Here is a 24,907-nt window from a genome sequence, read left to right on the forward strand (position 1 = left end):
TGGGCCTGTTTCGTCTGGATTCACTCCAGTGATCACTTCTGATCGTTGACGTGAACCGGAGTGAATCAGAGCAACGTTCTGCCTTCTTGAGCTAACCAACATTCTGTTTTGAGATCTTTTCAAAATCAGGGAAAAAATGGAGGTGTCCACTCAAAGCATCCTGTCTTTGTCCATGAGCAAGTGGAGAGTTGAGCCATGGAGCTGATGGAGCCAAGGAAAGAATGTGAGTGGAGAGAGGTGCTACTGTGTCTAAAATATCAATGAGGGAGATACTGCCAAGTTTTGGAGCACACAAGAGGGAATGGGTCTTATGTTAACATAGAGTAGACCAGGCAGCTCTGCACTGCTTCATATCATAGCTGTTAATATCTTGTATTATGAAGAATATTTAATTTTGATTGAAAGCATTGTCTATTCATTCCCTCCAGTGTTTATACAGCACAGTAGGTTATTAGGGAGTGTGTTCCTTTAAAGTTTAGGTAACTACAGCATCTGTCATTCAGTCATACTGCACAGCTTAACAATACACTGGAACAGTGTGTTTGCCCAGGTGAGTCTTTAATGTGGAACTCTGCGGAAAACATGCCAAACAAATTCATCAGTATAACAATACATGTTCCTTGTGTTGCCACACTCGTTTGATTTCAAAGATATTTATCTTAACAGGATAATAATTTGTGAAAGTCTCTGACATTTGTGGCTAGCTAGCATGATAATAAATCCATGGCTTGGAACATTTTTTAGTTAATTAGAGTCAATCAATCCAAACTTTGCTCACTTACCGGTGTGAAACCGGAGTATAATGAGCAGAAATCAGCATGGTGATTGGAAAACACAAATTACAGCTGTTAAAGAGAAACTCATCCACTTTTCTTCTGTTGATGCCAATGCCTGCTGCGAGGATTTAAAATTAGCATGGCATTCCTTTAATGGATGTTAGGAGAATGTGCTCCTCTATAATTAAAAAAAAACCTGTTAATATCCTTGCAGGCTAAAATAAGAGGGCTTCTTATGATTACATGACAACTCTTTAAAAGGACATATTGGTCAGTTGATTCTTGAACCAAAAAATTGACTGCATTTATTTCATAAGACTGTTTCTATTGCAACAAAAACACACCTAAATTACCCAGCACAGAGTATGCTATTTATGTGACATATTAGTAATGTTGTTTTCATGTTAATATGTATTATGAACAAATGAAGTAACACTACATAATGGTGTGTGACCAAAGCAGAGAGGTGGTCAGCACTTTCTAATGAACTTCCCTGATATATGTACAGGACAGTCTTTGCTGTTGGAGTCAGTGTATATCTCTTTATTCTTGACATTTTCCATGCACCTTACATTCATGGTGTAATGATGTGAGTAATAACCTGGTGATGTTAACAGCACCTTACAATAGGACCTTTTCATCTGATCTAGGCTCACAGACAGGAGTATGATGTGACCTGGCTGCTGGTGGCCGCGATGTATATGACCTCAGCGCTGGATGTAATTTCCCCTCAAGAGCTCTTTGGAAAGGAGAGAGCTTATGTTGTTGAGCTCATGTCGTCGGGGCTGGTAACAGCAGCTTGCCATTGTATTAATTATTGTCAGGGAATCCAAGGGGTGTAGATAATACAGAATGCACTGGTTGGTCCCATTTGTTTCACTTGTCAGTGGAGTGAATAATTGGGAGTGCTGACCATATTAGACACAGAGAATTTCTAAAACATACGACTCAAACAGTTGCAATACAAAAACTATGGCTTGGAAATTAAAAAGCTTAATGTCTGAGAATTTTCAAATCAGTATGGAATAATTTGTTGGCTTCCCATTGCCAAAGGAATTTACTGAAGTTTAACTCTGACAACAGTAATTCAGATTCACAGCGAAAAATACATTTTAGAATATTATGGGAAATTAGAGAAACCTTGTTCATTATTTTATTATGTTTTTTGAAGAGAGAGTATACACAGTACTTTTACATTTCTTTTGTCAAAACTTTAAGGCATGCAGCATTTGCTTCTCAGGTAAGTGTCAGATATTTTGCACCCCAACTTATTTCTTTAAAGGCATGAGAACATTGATACGGTTTCAGTAGACGGGGGTTGCTAATACAATGGGGCTCATCTTGCAATTCTCCCAAGGAATAACTATCAGTCCTGCTACAGCAGCTTCAGCGTCCCTAGGTGACCGCGCCACTGAGCCCGTGCTCGCTCCATCGCACCCCACTCCACGCCTGCTGCCACCCTGAAGGTAGATGCATCACGCTGGGGAGACTGCGCAACAGCAGCCCCCTCTCCCACCAGCCCCCCAAACCTCCTCCACAGCACGGTGGCCTCCCATGGACCCCCTACACATCTCCAGGTCGCCACTACAGCCCCAGTCCCTACAGCCCAGACTCTCCCTCAGGTGAGTCTCCACACCACCTCCATGTCTCCTCCCACCTGAACTGCACAACTGGCATCCTTTTGTCATTTGAGAAATGCAACACACACACACACACACACATACTGTACACACACACACACACACACTCACACATGCTCCTGTGCTCACTCTGAAGGGGACACCGCCTGTTCCTTTCTGCTCACCTCCCGGCTGCCGGCTGACTCTCTGAGCCGTGTCTGTGGTGGCTATACGCCATGTGTGGGGATCTAGGGGTTTAAAACAGCAGGCCTCCCATACTCCCTGAATGGCAAATATAAGTGCTTCCGATTTATTACACAGTGGATGTTTTATGAATCATCTCTGACTAACTTTGATCTGAGATGACAAGCACATGCTAATCAATGCCAGTATCAAAATATACATAAAAAATATTAAATGAAGTGTTCAAATTTCTAGCTTCGTCTCGATTGCTGTGGTTAGAAAAGCTGCACTTTTACTGACCCTTTCACTTTCCCCTCACCTCTATAGATTAAACTAATGCTTCAAGTGAACTCATTTGTTCCTTCTGTGTCGAAGTTACTCCCGGGAGATGACAAACTGGTACAAGCACTGCCACAGACAGTTAAAGTTACACTGTGCTGGGACTCTGAAACAGGGACTCCCAATAAAAACCCCTTTAAATACAGTATAGTAACTGTTTGCATATCCAAAGCATTAATATCATACTATAATATAATTTCACACAGATCTCAGATCATATAAATTACAGGGAGACATGGAATTAAAGGAACCCTGCTTGTGTTTAGACATGCAGTTAACTGAAATAGAGGCTGGGGGGTTTCTAATTTAAATGTAACTGCTTTATAATTCAGTATTTACTGTAAACTGCAGTTGGCATTAATTTAGTCTCAGCACAGTCTTTCTAAAGAGGCTGCCTGCTGCATTTTCTGTTTTCCCCCCTTTTAATATTTTTATCATAAAACAACCTTTCACTAACACATAAATTACAACTTTCACTTTATAGGTTGCCATACCACACCACACTTAGTTAACAAAATATTTTACAAACAAGATGATATCACCCTCTCCATGATATTAATATGATATGTTCTCTGATCTGTAAACAGCTGGTTATCTTGCTTTTCCACGATAAGAGAAAGTGCTGAGGATTTACGCTTGGTGAGCACATTTGGGCTGAATCTTTCACACGTCACAAATTGCAGATGGGAAGCAGTGATCTTGAACAGCCGATCACATTTCCGTGACCATCTGACACCTTCCATTTAGGAAAATAATACTTTCTATCTTAGCATACCCCTCTGCAGCAGCCAGCAAAAGGAATTATGCCTGGTAGACTTTGCTATTCACAACTTTGGAGCTTCTCCTTTTGTTTTGTTTCATTGCACTGATTAGATTAAATGTTTGTTCTTTAATCAGTTTTTCAAGGCAACACAAATGTCTACAGTTTGTGTTATTTGTTTTATATTTATGTATTATAAACAATGCGAAAATCATGCTATAATGCAAACTTTACACAGATGGTAAGCTGGAGTCTCTGTGTACCTTTTTAGCAGTTGTCTTTTTGAGTGAACTGCAGTATTTAAATCTCATGTAGCTGTTATTTACTCTGATATTCCCCCCTCTATTCATACTATTGTGGACAAAAATGTAAAGAATTTTTACCCATAGAGGTAGATATGGTATCTGAGTAATATGACAGATAAATATGAGTTGGGTTAACTGGTACAGAGAGTTGTAAATCACTGTGGTGTGATTCTTTGTCTCAAAGGGTTTAATTAGTCTAGAAATTCTTCTCTTATCTGATGACCCCCCCTCCCTCTGCACACTGCAACAACTTACAACCATAAACGCCCTGCAATCTGAAGACCAGTGGCCTCAGGAGACTGAGTTGCTACAAAGAGCTGAAAGAGTTGGAAATGGTCATTTTATTGCGTTAGAATAGCTCGCTCGAGACTTGGGTAATGTAGTGCTAACTGAGTGCTAGTAGAGATAACAGTGTGCGACTGCGAAGTGAAATACAGTGAGCTACTGTAATGCTCTGCAAGTGCTTTGAAAATGAGGCAACACAATAATGTCCGTAAAACAACAATACAAACTGCTTTCTTAGTGGTTACAAACCACTAATTAATACAACAGCGTTATATTTTCCTTCAGTGATGATTATTGTTTTGAGATGCAGTGCACAGTCCAATCACTCATCTCACAGGGTTCGTGTAGAATGAATCTGCTCAGTATAAGTACGAGTGGGGGATATGCAGGCTGTGTGCTTGTCAAATAATCAAACATCAAACAATGTTCTGGTGCCATCTATTATAAATGCTGCCTATATGTGGCCTGTTTTTGCTTGACGGTAGCATGGTGTTGCTCTGTTTCATAGTACATGAACAAACCCATTTATCCCTATCTGTCATTTCATAACTTGTGAGGTATCTGTCACTTCTGGTCCCATGGGAGTCCTGCATGTAAGTTTCTTTACTCTAATTTAGCTCTTTATTTAACTGACAGTTTATTCTGTCCTAATAAAACAAACCCTTTCTGATTGGATTTTCAAGAGTGTTATTTTGGCTTGCTTTGAACCTGCAACCATCTGGTGCTACTAATGATTAGGATTACCTGATCATATATATTCAGGCTCATAGATAGGATGCGGCCTTAATTTAGATAAGATTAGATGACTTTTTAATTTTTTTTTTATTTTTATTTTTTACAAAGTTTTAAAATATCATTGTGAGACATCCAGTCCTCACACCAAAGGGAGTTTGTATACTTGTAAATGAAGATACCCCATTGGCCACCAACATAGTCAGACATTGATATTTGGTTGTCAATTTGACATGGAATACTGACGAAAGATGATTTTGATATTTTATATTTTAAGCATAGACTATATAAATAATGGACACAGCTATAGTGATTTCACCCAGTTCACGGGTTTGTGGATTCCCGTTTTGAAGCCTCCAATTCCCCTTTTCAGCTTTTTGGCTGTCGCAATTTTGTCTGTATTTTTTCAGGGGGCCAGAATTTACTATATTTGGGTGAGAAGTTAGAGCTGGGGAGGAGCGAGGAGTGGGTCCGACTGAGTAGTTGAGGACACTATTTACAGACAGCCTGTCAATCAAAGCAGCCACTTCCTTAATTAAGTGAAACTTTAAGCCTTATTAAAATGTAAACCGATTAGGTAAATGATTCACCCCCTGTAAAGTTGTCATAAATGTTGAAATTAGCTATAGAAATTTAAACCATCTTTAGACCTGGCTGTGAACGTTTTGTCTGTTTTGGAGCCAGCCTCAAGTGGCCAATAGAGGAACGGCAGCTTTTGGTACTCCTGCACTGGCTTCATTTTTCAGCCCCAGAGGCTACCGCTTTGTTTTAAGTTGTGTTGTTAAGTAATTAAAATCCAGTGTCTTCCAAACGTCTCACACCAACATCATCTTGATGCAGAATAATGACATTTAGTCGCAAACTATGGAGACCAAAACCCAATGTCTGCAAAATGTTATAATGTTAACGTTAAAATAAACAGCAACCTCCAAGGCTGAAAAATGAAGCCAATGTGGAAGTGTCAGACACTGCAGTTCATAAAATGGCCACTTGAGGCTGGCTTCAAAAGGGACTCAAATTGTCTCTATAACTAATTTAAACATGCACAGCAACTGTACAAGAGTGAATTTTTTAATAACTCACCCATTTAAATTTTATTAAGGCCCAAAGTTACACATATTTATGGGCAGGGCCACTTGAGTGACAGGCTGTCTTGAAGTCATTGCTACAAGTCGCTGCAGTCTATGAGTCAGATCCACCCCTCACTCCTCCACAGTTCCACCCTCTCATCCAAATATGCTCACTTCTGGCGACAAAATAACAAGATGGCGACGGATGAAATGCCAAACTCAAGGCTTCATAATGACAGTTCAGACCAATGGGTGACATCATGGTAGCTACATCCATTATTTTACAGTCTTTGGAGACCAAAACTTAAAGTCTGTAAAACATCATAATGTTAACGTTCACACAACATGAAATTCTAACGTCATTAAACATTTGAAATATTTTTAACTTGATTTTCATACCAACCAGAATTTCCAGTGCAAGAGTCCAATGTCCTTATGACATTATGTTTGCATCCATTGCCAGTTGGGTGCCCTAAAATATTATGACAGTGATTGGATTCATAACTCAGGACTGAATAAGGGCACAATGTAAATACTGAGGGGGATGTGCCCCCCACATACCCCTAATATCTACACCTATGGTTGTTTCTGAGTGCAGCGAATTGCACCAGAAGGTCAAATGGACATTCCCATAAGACAGCAAGTCTTTTTTCATCGATCCACCTGTTTTAATGGATAAATGTCAATCTTGTAGGTTTAAATGTGTAGCCATATGGAATCTGAATATCCAACAGGGACTTTCTTGTACAACAAAACACTATTGTGCACTGATGGATGTTGTATTAGGTTTCAAGCCTTTGTGTTTTCAGGCCTGCAGCTAGACCTCAGCTTGTGAACTGATCAGACAAGATAACAACACATGAAACACTGTATGCTATCTTGTTGTTTTATAACTTTACATCACTTTGGGCATGTACTGTGTTTCATGTTGTGTGTATGTGTGTGTGTGTGTGTGTGTGTGTGTGTGTGTGTGTGTGTGTGTGTGTGTGCCCTGGTGCTTTTGTCACATTAAAATTAAAAAGGGGGCGCACATAAACAATGTGTGTACATTATAGTGCATTTGGTATTTATGATGCAGATGCAAAACTTGAGTTTGTGTAGAGCACCTTCTTTTGAAGGACTAGCAGGAGCAGAATGAGATGAGGGGTTATTTTGGCGATGGAGATTAAGGCAGGGGCTTTTTGTCATTTGTGCGAGACAAGCCATTCATCCATCCAGTTCACAGCCAAAAAAAGGCTGGTCCCAGAAATTAGCAGTTTCAGCTCAGCAGCAAAGTCGTCGGGCTGTGAAGGCAGAGAGAAATTGACTAATTAGCAATGCGCACTAAAACTTGACGGTTCTCTCTATAACAGCGAGGGAAAGACTCGGTTTTTCTCCCCCTTTCTCTTTTCTTTCTTCCATAGATGTTTGAAATCGCAGTCATTTACGCTCGACAGTTTTTACAATAGCCTTGAGCCATAATTTTGCGAGTCTCTCCAGCATCCATACCCCTGCATGGTCTCTCTCCACCGGCCATGCACGACCGTTTCTCTCCCCAACCGTGGATTTCCTATTACTCTCGTTACGACTCACTGAGCCCCAGGCCCAAGGATAATGATGTGTTGTTTCTTGGTAGCATAATTTGTCACACGTATATTTCTTCTTCTTCTTCTCTTGCAGAAAGCACAGCTCCCTCTCACACACTCACACACTTCTTGTTAATTCAGAAGAACAAATGATCAACGTCAACAAATAACCTGAAAATAGTGACTTTATGAGTTGGAATCAATGGTTATTTTGAGACATCACCACCGACTATAGACTTTAAAGGGAAAAAAGGACATTTCTTTAAAAGGAGAACAAAGGAAAAATTCAAGTGAGAATATTGGGAACCCGGAGCTTACTTTCTTTTTTGTCAAGAGCTGAAGTCAGGTAAGTTTGGCTCCTTCTCAGGCGAGCTGCTCACATCATTTAGTTGTGACAGGCGCTTTTAGTGAATCTGGCGACAACGTTACAGCACGCTTGTGTCAAGTTTGCACACATTACGCACATAGAAATAGCTTTTTTGTAGCGGATACGAAACGATAGATATGCATTTTACGTTTAACTTTACCGAAAGCTGCATTTCAGTGAATATTTTTCGATACTCACGTCCGCTTAACTCATGTAAACGCTAAACGCACCCGTACTGCTGCTGACGGCTCGGAGACAAACTAATTGCTTTTGTATGACTCCGTAAAATCTGTGCGATGTGTAATGTCCTCTCATTGTGGGTGGTGTGCAGCAAGATAGAAGAAGGGCTAAGTGTTGGCTGAATGCTGCATGTTATCCGTCCGCCGTGTCTCTTTTTCCTGATCCGACAACTTCAGCCGCGTAACCGAGAAGGGGGAAAGCGCTGCAGCATCTCCGTATCCTCGTTTTGTTTTGACAGCGCCCTTCAAACCTCAGCCTCCATTTAAATCATCTCGAGTTAAGAATGAATAAGAGTGGCACGCTGTGGGAACTACTGCGTTTTTGTTTGTTGCTTTACGACCAGAGCTCAAAGTTGAAAGAAGCCGTATTGGATGCTCGCCGGCTGGTATGGCGTGATGGCTCTTCCCCGCTGGATGGACGGCAGATCTGTTCAATAACTTGCTCGTGAAATCTATTGTAATAGTTGACTGATAGGCTGCGTGTGTTGTGCAAAAAAAAAAAAATGACCTGAGGTAAATGGCTTGCATGGTTTATTTGTTGCCTAGGTGGCGTTCACAGTCAGGAAGTCATGTCCAGATCGGGTGATAGAACATCCACCTTTGACCCAACACACAGTGACACCCTGCTGCACGGGCTCAATCTCTTATGGAGAAAACAGCTTTTCTGTGATGTGACTCTCACTGCCCAGGGACAGCAGTTCCACTGCCACAAAGCTGTGCTGGCATCATGCTCCCAGTATTTCAGGTCCCTCTTCTCTTCCCACAATGTGATCAACAATGAGGGGAGCAAAGGGGACCAGGGAAGTAGTGGGACCCCCTCATCCTCTCCTGATGACAAGCTGGTGACCCCCAATGCCAGGCCCATCAATAACCTGGTACTCCAGGGCTGCTCCTCTATTGGACTACGATTAGTGCTGGAGTACCTGTACACTGCCAATGTGACTCTTTCCCTGGACACAGTGGAAGAGGTGCTGTCAGTCAGCAAGATCCTCAACATCCCCCAGATTACTAAACTCAGCGTGCAGTTCCTCAATGACCAGATCTCTGTGCAGAACTACAAGCAGATCTGCAAGATTGCCGCACTCCACGGACTGGATGAAACCAAGAAGCTGGCCAACAAGTACCTGGTGGAGGATGTGCTGCTGCTGAACTTTGAGGAGATGTGCGCCATGCTAGATGCTCTGCCACCCCCGGTGGAGTCTGAGCTGGCTCTGTTCCAGATGTCAGTCCTCTGGCTGGAGCATGACCGGGAGACTCGCATGCACTATGCGCCGGACCTTATGAAGAGGCTGCGCTTCGCCCTCATACCTGCTCCAGAGCTGGTGGAGAGGGTGCAGTCTGTTGACTTCATGAGGAGTGACCCCGTGTGCCAGAAGCTACTCCTGGATGCCATGAACTACCACCTGATGCCCTTCAGGCAGCACTGCAGGCAGACCACGGCCAGCAGGTGAGGATGAGACAAATATACAAAAGAAACACACACACACACACACACACACACACACACACACAGCAATGAGCTGTTTAAGAGTGGACGCAAGGCGATTAAATACCTCCCTCTTGTTAAATTTAAACAAATTGCCGACTCAAGTATTGCCCACTCACTCAAGCACTGGTCACAGCGCCTGTGTTGTCTAGATCTTGTAGGTGGTCAGTCAGAGATGTGAGGTCTAAGGCCCACTTAATGAGGATTGTGGGTTTTTTTTTTCTGGAAAAAACAGCCAGCTGTCAAGGGGCTTGATCTACTTGATGTTACACTGTTTGCATAATTACAAGGTTACCTTATGTTTTGTTGAGCAAAAAACAACTCTTTATTTCCTCACACATCTGTGTAATTGCTCTCAAATCAGTGTAGACAAGATGCAGAAAACTAGATAAAGGTTACGTGTTTGATGTGTAGCAACTCTCATGAATATAATTTGAAATGCTGTAATTTAATTGTTGCCAGAATTACATGGTAATTATGTAACAATTCTGCTATGAGGATACTCCAGCTATGAAGCTTACATTGAACAGAAATGGCAGAGGTAATTAGATAGATATTTGGGTATGGGTTATAATTGAAGATATAACCTAATTTGACAATGCTCCCTATATTAAGGTTCAACAAATGTGTCTCACACACACAAAAATAGGCCAAACTGCATGTCTTACTTCCATGTTTATCCTGATCAGCACTTTAAGGAGCTGATAAGTTGGCAGGTGTTGTCAGTAAGTTGATTGATTGATGGTGCTGTTGTCAGATTTTGTTTACAAAGCTGACTGTAAAGCCAAGGCTCAAAATCTTTTGACTAGTGATGGCATCACAGTTGAAATTTTAAATTCACTGCATTTATCTCCAAAGAGCAGAAAATTAGAGCTTTGGCACTAAGAACTTGAAAATCAAATTTTGCACAAACAATGAGTGAAATAATTTTACATATGTCTATTCCTATGTCTATTCCTACTTTATCCCAATAACATATCTATTTCCACATATGGACCTGAATGAGCAAAGAATCAGGAATCCTCATAATTAGTTTCACATGCCACTGTTTCTCTCCTCTCAATTAATCACCATTATCTATGTCCAGGGGCTCATTTGCATATGAATAACCCCAAAACACTTCCGAGTGGGGCAGTAGCAAAGAGAATGTACCGAGACGATGGCGATTCTTTCAAGCGTAAAAAAGTAAAATATGAAAAAAGGTGAATGTGACTGAACATAAAGGCCAGCTGCTCTTAATTTTTTTTACTGCATATTGTGATTAATTGGTAGATTTGTGTTCAAATCCATTAGGAGCCAGATAACGGTCATTAATGTACAGCAAAGTGTGCAGCTCAGGGGTTATATATCATATACAAACAGCAGGAAATATCTCACAACTGGCTCTGGATGTCACATGAATCATTGCAGCCAATGAAATCGAGACATTGTATAGGCAGGTTTATGTACTCAATTGCGCTTTTAGCCTCCAGCATGGCACCCTGCAGGATCAACCTCGCTTCACAGCTAATTGAAAGGATATCTTTAGAGTACAATAACCATTCAATAACACATCAAAAGGATAAGTACGCTGTTGTGCAATTTTTTGTTAATTATAATAAACGTGGCCACATACTGCCTGTTTAGTAGCTTCAAGTTTAGTGGTTGTACCCAGACAAGGAGCAGATATTCATTTAACCATTATTTTTTTTCTTTAATTCATTCACTGATTATTTCATTCATACATTTAGCATTTTTTAGAGTGAAAAATCAAAATACTCCAGGCAGCAGCTGCTTATATAAACAGTGTAATTGTCTAAATTTAGAAATTAAAGGTATCCAGGTACAGGTTAAGTTTATTTTGGCCTTTTTTTTTCATAGTTTTATTTCCAGCCTTAATACCTGTTTTGTTCTCTGTTTTCTAACACTTGTCCACACACCCACACTTTTGACATTACAGAATTCGTTCCAATAAGAGAATGCTGTTACTGGTGGGTGGTTTGCCTCCTGGACCTGATCGTCTCCCCAGCAATTTGGTCCAGTACTATGACGACGAGAAAAAGACATGGAAGATCCTCACAAGTGAGTAAAAAAAGGCTGTGCTGCTTTTTCTTTTTACCTGGGGCATCTTGTGTTAGTGGCTTTTATGATGAGAAAAAGTTGTTCCTATGGATGACTCTTACACAGGTTAATTTCCATGGAAAATGAGGGAAAGGAGTTCCCTAAATCCTTTAGGTAATAATGTATCACTATCACTTTTAATATAAGTTTTTAATCAGAGCGTGACTTCACAGCACTGTGGAGCTTCATGCCCGGTTTCCCTTGTTTTTGCTGAAATATGCTGGCAGGATGCATGATGAGATTTACTTGAATCAAATGATCTATTGTGGCAGAGAGAGAGAACAATAATGAATGACATCTCTCCTCGATAGCTTTTAAATGTAGCTTGATTAGTCACTCACATTGATCAATACATGGGATTGAATTACCCCATGCACGCTAAAATGCAGCCTGTTGACCTGGTGTCACTGTTGATATTAGGTTTATATGAGGTGAGTTAAATACCATAGAGATGGATGGGGTTAGTGTGAAATAGCAGCTGTAATGTTGATTTTTATTGACTAAACAGCAAAAACAAAATATCTTCTAACCTGTAGGAATTTTATGCTCGGGTTCAGTTCATGATATTGATTTCATGACGTCATACTGAAAGCAAGTTGTCATAATTTCTCCAAAAAATCTATGCTATTCAAAAAAATATATAGTTCCTATATAGAGCATATTTGAAGACTTCCTGCAGCACTCACTTCCTTAAAGTGTGCTCTTTTTTCTCTCTGACTTCCCTGACCTTTTATGGCTCACCACTATATTGTTGTCATATTGCAAAGGTCAAACACGAGCTAATGGGAAACCATATTTGTCCTTTGCATCATCATTGCCAGATATTGACTTTTTGTCCTTTTCTTTTGGTTGGAGCCATACCTCTGACATGTCTCTCCATTCATACATATTAGCCATAGGTCTGTTTTCTGTCAGCTCGGTACTGCGCAGTTTATACTCTCACTGTATGGCACAAGTTTGTTATGAATTTGGTTTATTTCTTTTGCTGTGTCTTAAATTCAGAGAAAGTTTTGGACATTGTGTCTTACTCTGCTCAAATACAGCATTTCTTGGCAGTAATTTGTTATTTTAGCTCATGTTTGGCCAAATCTGTCAGGGTGCATTTTACTAAAGGAGCCATGCATACACAACAGCCTGCAGTACACTGCTGTTTATATTGTCATTTTCTCATTTAACTCACACTCCTGGGTATAGACTGCAACAAAGCAAAAGGTCAATAGGGATTTCCATCACTCAAAACTAAAAAGTTAACACTCAAATGGTCCGTGGCCAAGTGGAAGGACAAAACTGCAAAATCATCCCCTTAACACATCAGTGACCATCTGATGTAGCCTCCACACAATGGATGTGGAATAGAAGATTATTAACATTCAATCATAACTTTTCAATGAGGCGAAACCTGAGAGGGACAGCCTTTGATTAAGACATTCATCAACACAATTTGGGAAGAAACTGATCCCTCTCGTTTGTGTCAGATATATCTGCCGCTCGGTGATTCCAGTGTAAAGTTTGCCATCTAGTGTACCCACGGCAGCGTGGACGAACACAAGACAAAGGCAGGCGCAGGCTCAGCCACAATGCTGGACTATTCTCTGCTTCTTCTTCTTTTAAACCTGATATTAAAATCTCCCACTTGGAAATGGACCTCATCTGCACAGCATGGACTAGAACAAAGGAATTCAGCTCAGTGGGATGCAATTGTAATGGTGTTAAAGGCACGTCAGAGCTCAAGCAGCAGTGGTGCATTAGCTGTGGAGTCATTCAACCAACCCCGACTGTGCCTCTATGCAGAGGTTTCTGACTCCCTCTAGTGAGCCCTAGAGCTCACTGTAGACTGGAGTGATGGCGTCCATCTCGGAGAGGATGTGCTCATCCTGCCCTTCTATGGCTGCTCACCCCTGGGGTTAGTGCAAGATTTAGGGTGCGAGGGGACGGATAGGTAGATTAATTTCATACTCTTTCTCAGGTGATATCTCAGTAAAGTCTTATACAGCGTAGAAGAAAAAATAATTGATGTGTTATTATTTTCACTGCACAACACTATTACAATCAATTATTATAGCGATTTATCCTGGCGTTCACCTGTATCTGAGGCACCTGTAGAGGCAGGCAAATGTCCCAAATCCTCCCACAGCACTCCTCACACTGCAGCCTGTGACATACTGTAAAGCAATAATCTTCTTTTCACATGGGTACAAGATGATTTTTAGTACGAGTACAAGTCGCTCGACATCAAATAAAAAGCCGCCCATCCATGTCCTATATACTGCTGACTGAATGATAATGTAAATAGCATGTAAGGGAATTTGGCAGTCATATGGCACTCGTCTTTGAGGTGCACTGGAGGCAGGCAACCTAATCCCCTCGTTTTGAGATAAAGCTGTGTTTAGTGTATGTAGTATTAGTTCCCTATCTGAGACTCCCCTCCCATAGAGGACCGGCACATGTCAGCCAGCCAGAGTGAGATTGCAGGGAGAGGCCAATTGGAAAGAAATGAGATTCAAGGCTGTCTAATTTTGCAGCAACTGTGATCCATCAGGCGGTGGGGAGGTGACAGTGGAAATGACTGATGGAGACAGACAGGTGGGCTTTAACATTTCACTGATTTGTGCTCAAAAAGCACCGGGCCTGAGATTTATTGAGTGAACACGATCATGTTCATTATGACTGTCACCTAAGACCATTTCTCTACATCTCAATGGGGTCACTTCAGCAAAAGAAGATGGAGGAGAGGAGGGGAGTACAAAAACATACACAGGGGAAAATCCTCCACAAGGGGTCCCGCTGCAGCCGGGGGATTCTAGCCGCTTGTGCTAACTTGTATGAGTATGATACACTGAAAATCTTATTTATTGGATGGACACAATGTATTTTGAGATGAATAGCTGCTGTGGAATATCTTAATTCTAGATGAAGAAAAAAAGGAATATAGATAGATTCAAATTGCCCCTCGGAGACGAATAAAGTGTTTTGAATTGAATTGAATTTAGATAGATAGATAGATAGATAGATAGATAGATAGATAGATAGATACAGTAGATGGATAGAAATTAACATGACACACAGTAGACCGTTTGCTCTGCCTCATACTTTCATTTGTTCCAGTTAAAGAGTCTACAGGCTTGATTCCCCACAAGAAATCACTTCCTGTAGATGGATGAATGGAAGATTACAAAACAAAAGCAACGAGTAGGGGAAATAAATCCTATAACATAGACCCACTCTGAGGATTGTGTAATAGATGCCTGCCTGTGTCGCTGTAACAAGCACATTGGTCTGTTGTGATGAGTACATTGGAAATTAAATCAATCTTGACCTTAATATTTACCATGAGCACTCCCTGTCAAACAACAGGACACTCAGCGTGACAAAAATAGTCACTGAATGACAAACATTGCCAGTACAAATGTTGCTTATTAAAAAGTTGAAAGAACTGTTCTGACATTCAGAACATTATAACAGCAGCAAACTACTATTTGCTATGTAAAGATAAAGTTGAGTAATGGTGTCCTGACTGTGTCAAGTCAAATCAGAGAATAAATTCATGCCACCTCCTTAGGATCTGAGTTTCTCTTGGTTCATGTGGTAAACCGTCTGGCATTGCGCTCATGTTAGTGCATGTGAGTCCCTGTGAGGGTATCACACTGGCTAGCACATAGCCTTCGCTCCACACTGCTGTCAGATGACAGCTACCACCAATAACTGGACAATACTAAAGCGGAAAACTTGACTCTTGTTAGCACTGTTAATGCCGCTAGCACCATTACCTGCTAGCTGAGGGGTTAGCCACCTCCATGTTGAGAGCCGTGTGCAGACAACCCAGGCTCATACACTGAATCAGAGACAAAAGAGCGTCATGTTATTGAGACTGACTTTTATTGTCCAGACCAGTAGACCTACAGTATACCAGGGATTGGCAGTTTGAGTTCAGATGGGGCTAGTCTTTTAAGATTTGTTCAATTATTTTGTTTGTTCAGTGGGTGTTATTGTAATTAATTAAAAAATAAACAGTGCTTTATAAAAGAATTTTTTAACTAGCTTAAACTGTTTTTTAAAACTTTTTTTTTTTTAGCACTTTAACGAATCTGTATGTGACATTCAGAGCAAATCTATGATTCAGAGTTTGAGCTGGGATTGTTTGCACATGGTTCTCAACATGGAGGTGGCTGCTAAATGTGCTGTCAATGGCAACAGTGCTGACAGGTAATTATGTTAAAGGGAACTTGGCCCCTATTTTCATTTGATTTTTTTGTCAATGTAAATAATGATTGACTATTAATGGAAATGGTCCAGTATTAAAAGACATGGCTGCAGTGGCAGCCGCCCAACAGGCTGCAGTGTTATCACTTTTGGCTTTGTTAATGAATGTCAAGAAATAAGATCCCTTTTGTGTAACCACCAACCCCAAAAATTGCTATTGTTAGTTCCACCAGATTGCATTTAAATAAACAGTAATGTTAGCATGTATAGAACCAGCATATTTTCACATTTAACTAGTTGCATCAGTCAATTAAAAATGTTTCCATAGTCACTTTAATTTTCGCATAGTCACATAGATACAAAAACATGGGAAAATATGGTCCAGCTTCTGCAACGACTCCATTCCACTACTGTAGGTAGGGACGGTTTTATCTGCGTTAACCACTGTATGAGTGCAGATCAGTGCCATTAGCTAGCTATTGCAGTACACACACAGGGACTCACACTCAGATATACACATATCTGGACCATCTACCATGACAAAGATCAGAGAAGCTCGAATAACAGCACACACAGAGGGAGCCTGGCTTAATTCTATGCTCAGGATGCCATTACTCCACTTCAATTTTTACATAAAGAATAGTGGTTTTCTGCTATTTTAATGCTCTGAATGTCACCAACAGGCTCTGTGAGTGTTACCATAGACATAGTAGCTAATGTTAAGTCATTTGTAAAAGAAAAAAACACAAGTACACATTTGTATGTTCTGTGTTGCACTATAAGACTGGAGATGTAATTGGTAAGATACCCACAAACAATGAACTGGGGCTCTATTAATTTGTTTGAATTAATGCACTGTCGTTGATATTGTTTTTTGTTTTTTTTTTCAGCATGTTATGTCTTTTAAATCACCACTTGTGTTTGTGAGAGGCAAATCTGTAATGATCAAATAGGCCAAAGCTGTGTAAATAAAACTGTGTTCATGGGGTGCTTTTTTTCATTTAAAGTATAATTTATCAGGTAAATAAATTAGTTTTTATTTTACGCACCATGGTCTGGATTATGGTTGTCTTTAGTGTTGCCTAAATAGCCTGGTTTACATGGTGCTCCTCATTTTGGGACATAGATTAATATTTGATGATAAAACATTTTTATTTTTATCAACGGTTGTGTTAGCTTTGTATTTGTAATATTATTTACAATACATAAATGTGAAATAATTTAGGATTTTGTTTCAAACTTTACTGATCATCGCTCACACGTTTATTAGTAACTGACACCTTTGATTTCTGTGTCTCATCTAGTAATGCCTTACAACAGCGCCCATCACTGCGTGGTGGAGGTGGAGAACTTCCTGCTGCTGCTAGGCGGAGAGGACCAGTGGAACCCCAACGGTACAGTACCACCACAGGCTGAACATGTTTTTTCCCAGTGACTTCACGCAGCGTATTTGTCTGCGTTGACTGGATTTACAGAGCGCTCTGAGACAGAGTTTATTAAGTTCAAACTCATCAGAGTTAATGTAACACTTTCAGATAGTTTCAAACACTTATCCTAGAGCCAGTTCAGATCTGAGTGGACAAACAACACTCCAATTAACACTTGTCAGTAATTGGCATAGACACATAACTGTTATTAACAATGAAATATTTGTGGTGTAGAAGTGTTAAAAGTGCTTTTTGCAAAAGGGTGGGAACACACCGCCATAGTTGGAAACAAAGACTGTAAATGATCAGAAAATCCGATACTGTCCTATTGTTCTTATTCCACCAAGTATCATAACAATGCAGAGCTGCACGCAGTGAAACAGTAGTGTTTATTTAGCTCTGAGAGAGAAAATCAACACAATACAAACACATCATTAGAGATAATTTAAGATGATTTGAAAAGATTATCCTCTAAAACCAGATCACTCTATTAGTGGAAAAACAAGAGTTCAGTCAACACTTGTTAACTCTAATGGTGGTGAAAAGCAGCACCTATTAACACTGAAAATCATTATATGTGGGTGATGATTTTCGAATATGTTTATATTACATGAAGACTTGCAGAGTCACAGTTATGTGTAGCATTGGTATTGTGTAAAACAAAGAATTTGGCAATGAATTAACACATTATATCTGAGCACTGCCACAATCTTCCTGAACTGTAGCATACTGGAAAGACTCAGCTAAGTCATTTGAGTAATCAATGTCATTGATCTTGATGCCTGTCTGTTTTTCAGGAAAGCACAGCACTAATTTTGTCAGCCGCTATGATCCCAGATTCAACAGTTGGATACAGTTGCCTCCGATGCAGGAGAGGTACGTTTATTTGTGGTTAAATACATCAGTGTTTTTTAATCTATTTTTATTCAAAATGTATCTAGCCAGGAAAGTCTCCATTGACTAGACTACAAGGGAGCAAACCTCAAAGCCCTTTTTCCATTTCAAGACAAACAATGAGAACAGATAATCTGTCTTGTTTATATGTCACAGAGTGTGTATGGTATTTTTGAGATCAAACTTTTTTTTAATGATGCACCCCATTGAAATACAGCTGGTTAGTGTGTAACTAGCACAGTTAAGTTGTGTGTGAGGTGATTTCCAACTTAGACACAAACAGGGAAATCCTACATTAAATCTTGTTATTTCTGGTTTAATGATGTTGTCTGGTTGACACTTCCTTCCTCAGGAGAGCCAGTTTCTTTGCCTGCCGCCTGGATAAGCACCTGTACGTGATTGGTGGTAGGAACGAGAGCGGCTACCTCTCCAGCGTGGAGTCCTACAACCTGGAGACTAACGAGTGGAACTACTTGTCGTCTCTGCCTCAGCCTCTGGCCGCCCATGCAGGAGCAGTGCACAATGGCAAGATCTACATATCAGGTCAGGAGAGAACTTGTCTCACCTATTATTACATCTTTTTTTGTCAAGAAAATCCCATTTAACTCTCGGCAGATAATTTTTTATTCCTCTGCTACATACAATAAACAGGATGATTTTTTTGTTGTTGTAGCTGTGTGTAAAAAGACAAACACATCCTCCGAAACATTATTATATGTTAAGTATTTGGTACAACAACTAACAGTTTCAATCAATCATCTTTATTATCACGTCATATTCATCATATTAAAACATCAGTGACAACTTTGATCATATATGCATTACAAAGCAATAGTGGAATGTAGCTCAGTATGTTTACTCAAGTATACAATTGAAGTACTTTTTATTATTTAGAATATTTAAACTTCTGTGCTACAGTTTAGGGAAAAATATTGTACTTTTTACATCAATTAATTAGCTTGACAGCTGTAGTTACACACCACTTTGCAGATTAGGATTTTATAATGAAAGAGGATCAATTTATAATGCATAATGCATTTAAATTATGTTTTTTGATTTGTCACCAGGTAAGGTTTTTCGCAAAGTATTCACAGGTCACGTGTGCCAAGAAAGACAGCATTACATATGGTTTAAAACCAACTCAACTTAACTTAAAAATAAATTTTCTACAATACTTATATTTATTATAAAATTTGTGACGATATACTTTGTTTTAGTGACATTTAAATGAGTCAAAAACTCATCACATCAGCACTGATTGTCATAATCCAAAATCCTCCCCTTCCCAAAGCAGACCATTACTGAATCATCAGTGAATTTTGTGCTGTATTATGCACCACGCCGGTTTTACAATATAAAACCAAGAGAGGGGAACAAAGGAACCAACCTTGAGTGTTTGAATAGAGCCAGTTGGAGAAGACGCCATTAACTCTGACGCATCTATATTTAAAAAAAAAAGATGTCTAGTGATACAAAGATCAAGATTATAAAGGAGCCAACACGTTTCTCTGTAAGCACATGTACTTGGATAATATTAAAAGTACTGAGGAAGCAGAAATTTTACAATATATTTCATCTCTGGCGTTTATTAGGTTCAGCAATAAATCATTATATATCACCGATCAGCATACGTCTGTGTCCGAGTGTTACACAAGCAGCTGGTGTGTCTTCCCACAGTGTGAACTTGAACACACTATTAAAGGTTTTGTGTTCACCTGTTGCAGGAGGAGTGCACAATGGAGAGTACGTTTCCTGGCTCTACTGTTATGACCCTATAATGGATGTGTGGGCTCGTAAACAGGACATGAACACAAAGCGTGCCATTCATGCGCTGGCTGGGATGAACGACCGCCTATATGCTATTGGTGGAAACCATTTGAAAGGTAATCACTCGAGCATTTCAGGAAATTAACAGAAAAGAGGTCAAGATCTTTTTTTTTAACCTTGTGAAAGACATGCTGCTATTATGCGCAGGCGGCAATGACCTTTATTACAGCATGAGACCTCTTTCACACGTCAGCATTCAAGTTATAAAATAAAAAAAAAAAAAGTGAACAAGCAACTAAATCATACATGTGTTTGTGCATTTGAATGGGAATTATGAAAAGCTGGATCTGGTGTGTTTTTCTTTTGAAATCCAGTTTTTAACAAACTCATTTTACAGCATACTTTACGTACTGTATAATTTGCAAGCTCTAATTAACTTCTCACTGCCTCGGTTTCAAATTTAGCTCATGAAACATTTCTATAAGTGTGCTGACTCACAATTGTATCAACATTCAAAGGCAAATTGAATTTTCTGTCTTTCCAGCCTTATGATTAATTACTGCATGTATGTGTCTGTACATGTCTTTGTCCTTGGTTTATTTTTGTAGAGTCGATGTGTGTTCTTTACTGTCCTTACTGAGCGTCTGTACAGTTTACTTCTATTGAAAAATGCTATATTTATAAATTCTTTGCCTTCAGATTTTGCCAATGTTCAGGTTCTTGGGAAATACAGACGTTTGTAGATTTAATCAAACCAGCCCTGAGAGAAATGACAAAAGACAAACAGAAAATTCTTTAGACTGATCCACATGTCAGTGTTTCATCTGTTATTTTCTCCTCTATTTACCTGCATATATAGAGACTATCATGATGTAGTTGGTACATATAAAGTTTAAAGTCAAACAAAAGTGGGAAAATAAGCTCCCCTTACTTTCGATCTTGTTTCCAATGTTGTGAAATCATGATTGGTGCACAGAAGTATGTGATTTCACCTTTTTTCCCACTCACTTACAGTAAAGATGTTATACTAAATATTTCTGCATTAATATGTCTAAAAACAACTAGACACAGACACAGTTACAGCTACATTAACTATGTGGGTAGTTGAGTCACCCAATGCTGATAGGAAGTTAGCGAGTTAATGTTACATTTGCTAATGCCACTTGTGGCTATTTTATTAGATTGAAATCACATAATGTGAGTTAAACTTTAATACATTACTTTTTCTGTGAACATGATTTCTGCCAATGAGGACAACAACTGCCATGATCCCACACTACATAGTCAAAGTCCGTCTTTTGTTATTGTTTTGATTGAGAGACCCGAGTGACAGCACATCACCAGTAACTTCTAGACAGGTGTGTAGGAGGAAAATGTCCAGAAGTAAGAGAAGAGAATTCCTGCACTCTGTCCTAATACTACTATATACTACTAATACAGTCATTGCAAGTAATAGGACAGTGTGCAAGAATTCTCTTCTCTGATCACCTGGTATTTAAATACCTGTCAGAAGAATACAAAGAAAACAGCAAACACAGAAAAATTTGTGATGTCATGTAGGAACCCGACACTCAGAGTGGGAGGATCGTAAAAAAAAAAAAAATTCAAGAACTTTAAAGTCAAACAAGCAGCTTTTACTGTAACTTGGACTTAAAATATTACCTGTATGTGATACACTAAAGTATTGTTATTTTAACTAATTTTTCTTCCTCTCTTACTCAGGTTTTTCCCATCTAGACGTGATGTTGGTGGAGTGTTACGACCCAAAAGCTGACCAGTGGAACATCCTGCAGACACCCATCCTGGAGGGTCGCAGCGGACCGGGCTGCGCTGTGCTGGATGACAGCATCTTCCTTGTGGGGGGCTACAGCTGGAGCATGGTAAATTCTTACACATCATTAGACTACATTCAATTATTCTAGATTTAAAGAACATAGGTCCTTTTTTATTATTATCAACAAATCCCACAAAAAGACTAAAACCAAAAAAGAGTTTGTCTCAATGGTGTTACGACTTGCCTAACCTGTCTGCAGCACATCTGCTACATCTGGGCACTGTATATTTCTCGCAAATAATACTCAAAAAGGAGTTAACAATGGATTTCTTGGAGACTTTTTTCAGCTGTGGATTGATGCAGATTTGGTGTACTAGCTACTGTTTCTGGCAGCAGGATGGTCTGACCCAATATAATATCGCATTTGTGGTCTTTAGGGATGAATAATTAGGGAAAAATATTCAGATTGTGACTTGTTTAGACCAATATGGTAATAACAATTTAATATGCTTTTTTCAAACAATTCTCATTCTTCTTATTTGTATTATCATTATTTAAATATAAATATGAACCTTACTGATCTGTTATCAGTAAAGTATTGCAACAAATCACACAAACTAAAGTGCACACTTACTATTGCTCTACCACTCTAAAAATATTTAGATAGCTTAAAGCCTCATTGTAAACATGTGAACCGTGATCTGGACAGTTATGCTCACTTCAGGGTTAACCTTCTTTACTTCACTCAGCAGCTGGGAAGCAAGACATGGTAACTTTATTTGGGTCTTGATGAGCTACAGCTGTTTTTCATAGACAAACTGAAACCTTCACTGTACATTTACCACTACATGACAATTTTACCACTAATGTCTTCTCTGCTCTGATTGCCAACACCTGCCTGCACTAAGCGCATCCACCGTCACTCTCTTCTCTCGCTCTCTCAACCACATGCTCACCACTCGCACATTACGCCGCTCTTACAGCAATGTTAAAAGTAAATGTGGATTGCACTTAAACCCCGGCCTTCGCCATTTTCACTCAGTAGTACTGCAAGCATCAAAGCTTACACGTGGCATTGTACAAGTTGTTTTCTTTATATACTCTGATTCCATCTGTCACATGGAGGTAGGGCAGCATGTGTGCAGGTGAAGCCCACAGGGCCAGGTGTTCAGACTCTCTGCTGGGTTAGATAGTCTAGCATTAAAATAATCACCACTTTTGGCCTTTGAAAATTGCTTTCTATAACATTGTGATATTGATTTGAATTTGATTAATCATTCAGCCCCAGCGTTCATGGCATTTAAAGCTACAGATGGTAACTTTTATCAAAAAAACTTTGCCATGTTTGATGAAACTGTCACTATATCCACACAGTAGGACATGAGGCAGGTAATCTGTGAAAAACATCATGTTCCTCTGCCTCCTTACAGCACTTCTAATAACATTTTCCCAAATGAAAACATGATTGAAAACAACCAATCAGAGCTAAGGTGTCTGTAATGTAGCTGTCAATCGTGCCAATCACTGCTGCGGTCAAACTGTCAAACTGGGCTGCACTGATCAAATATGAGTCACGATTCTGTTACTGCAATGCTTATTTCGTATTGCCTCAAATGTTTTTAATTTTTGTTTTAGTGACTGTTAAGCTGTAGAATGTGAAAGACATATGAAAGAAAGAAATAAATAGCACAACACTAGGTGCAAAATAAGTCAGGTGAAAGAATTTAAAATGTTGTTCATGTGTGGATGTCAAAGTACATTACAGAAAGGTTTCAATTTAAATCTCGGACCAATATGCAGAACTCGGTGTGACATCCAGATCACATTCCCACAATGGCTTCACAGAGTTGCGCTGCCTAGTTTATGAGCAGTGATTGACATGATTGACAGCTGCGTTACAGACTCCTCAGCTCTGATTGGATGTTTTCTCTTACATGCCGTGGATTTTTGCACATACCATCAAAAGCACAAGTGTGAGGCAGAGGAACATACTTTTATTAAGACTATCTATCTCATGTACTACTGACTGTATATTTATTTATTTATACATTGACAGTTTTTAAAAGTTCCCAGCAACACCTTTAAGGAACATGTCACCGAGTGCATCAGTTTTTCCTAGTTTCTGGACAACAGTGGAGGTCTGTTGCACAGAGCAATGAGCTGTATCTGGCTTTGGCTACAGACACTACTTGTTAGAGGTAGCAGTTCATTGTTGGTCTTTTTATAAAATTTATTGACAAAAAAATGTACCAGATGTCATCTTTAAAGTTGTCCTGTTCTGTGTTTGATGCATTTATGTAAAACAGAGTTTCTCCATGCCACAGTCAGAAATCCCAACAGGAACAAAGAGAATGACTTGACTTTCTTTTTGATTCTCAGGGGGCCTACAAGTCTTCTACCATCTGCTACAGCCCAGAGAAGGGAACATGGACAGAGTTGGAGGGAGAGGTGGCAGAGCCCTTAGCAGGCCCAGCCTGTTCCACCGTCATACTGCCTGCCTGCCTTCCCTTTAACAAATGACAACTAATCCAACCAACGGGCGGTAAGGGTGAGGAGCAGCAGAGTGAATGGGGGGAGGACCATCAATAAGCAAAACAGTCGTCAACAATTTTGTGAAAAACCCTCCAGTCGGACGACGGGGGTGTGTATAAATTATTTTTTTACAGGTTTGACCAGAGCACTTTCGTTATTCCCTACTGGAGGTTTGAAAAAAAAAGGAATTGTGTAACTCATGTATTTAAACTCATCTGTGTACTGAGAAATGGTCAGTTTCATATTTGATTTGATTTAAACTGATAGTACGTGTTTTTGGCTTCTCTTCTATAGCACGCATAGTGTTGAACTGAATTATAGCTTTCAGATCCATTGTATCTTGTATTCAGTAGAGGCATAATTCCATCTAAATGCAGTGTTGTTTCATGGGCTGGCAGAAAAGGTGATCAGTCCCCAACTGTCATGGCGTTGAGTTAAACTAGGGCTGGGTGAGTTACATTAACTGTGATGATCAAATTGTATAAAT

General features: G+C 39.7%; 1 protein-coding gene across 1 annotated transcript; it reads left to right on the forward strand.

The window, feature by feature from the left end:
• The first annotated feature begins 2,181 nt into the window (after nt 1-2,181).
• Nucleotides 2,182-24,453, forward strand: klhl14 (kelch-like family member 14). Its single transcript, XM_042498394.1, has 9 exons — nt 2,182-2,398; nt 8,787-9,687; nt 11,666-11,787; nt 17,331-17,420; nt 18,251-18,329; nt 18,700-18,890; nt 20,072-20,230; nt 21,837-21,994; nt 24,268-24,453. The coding sequence occupies exons 2-9, from the start codon at nt 8,810-8,812 to the stop codon at nt 24,406-24,408; spliced, it is 1,818 nt and encodes a 605-aa protein (XP_042354328.1). The 5' UTR covers nt 2,182-2,398; nt 8,787-8,809; the 3' UTR covers nt 24,409-24,453.
• Nucleotides 24,454-24,907: the final 454 nt, after the last annotated feature.

The sequence above is a fragment of the Plectropomus leopardus genome, chromosome 12 (assembly GCF_008729295.1).
Source record: "Plectropomus leopardus isolate mb chromosome 12, YSFRI_Pleo_2.0, whole genome shotgun sequence".
Lineage (NCBI taxonomy): Eukaryota > Metazoa > Chordata > Actinopteri > Perciformes > Serranidae > Plectropomus > Plectropomus leopardus.

Excerpts from the sequence above, each read along its gene's own strand:
- klhl14 (XM_042498394.1), top strand. The coding sequence starts at position 8,810 with ATGTCCAGATCGGGTGATAGAACATCCACCTTTGACCCAACACACAGT. Across the intron at positions 11,788-17,330 it reads GACATGGAAGATCCTCACAA|TAATGCCTTACAACAGCGCC; the intron begins GTGAGTAAAAAA and ends TGTCTCATCTAG. Across the intron at positions 17,421-18,250 it reads GGACCAGTGGAACCCCAACG|GAAAGCACAGCACTAATTTT; the intron begins GTACAGTACCAC and ends TCTGTTTTTCAG.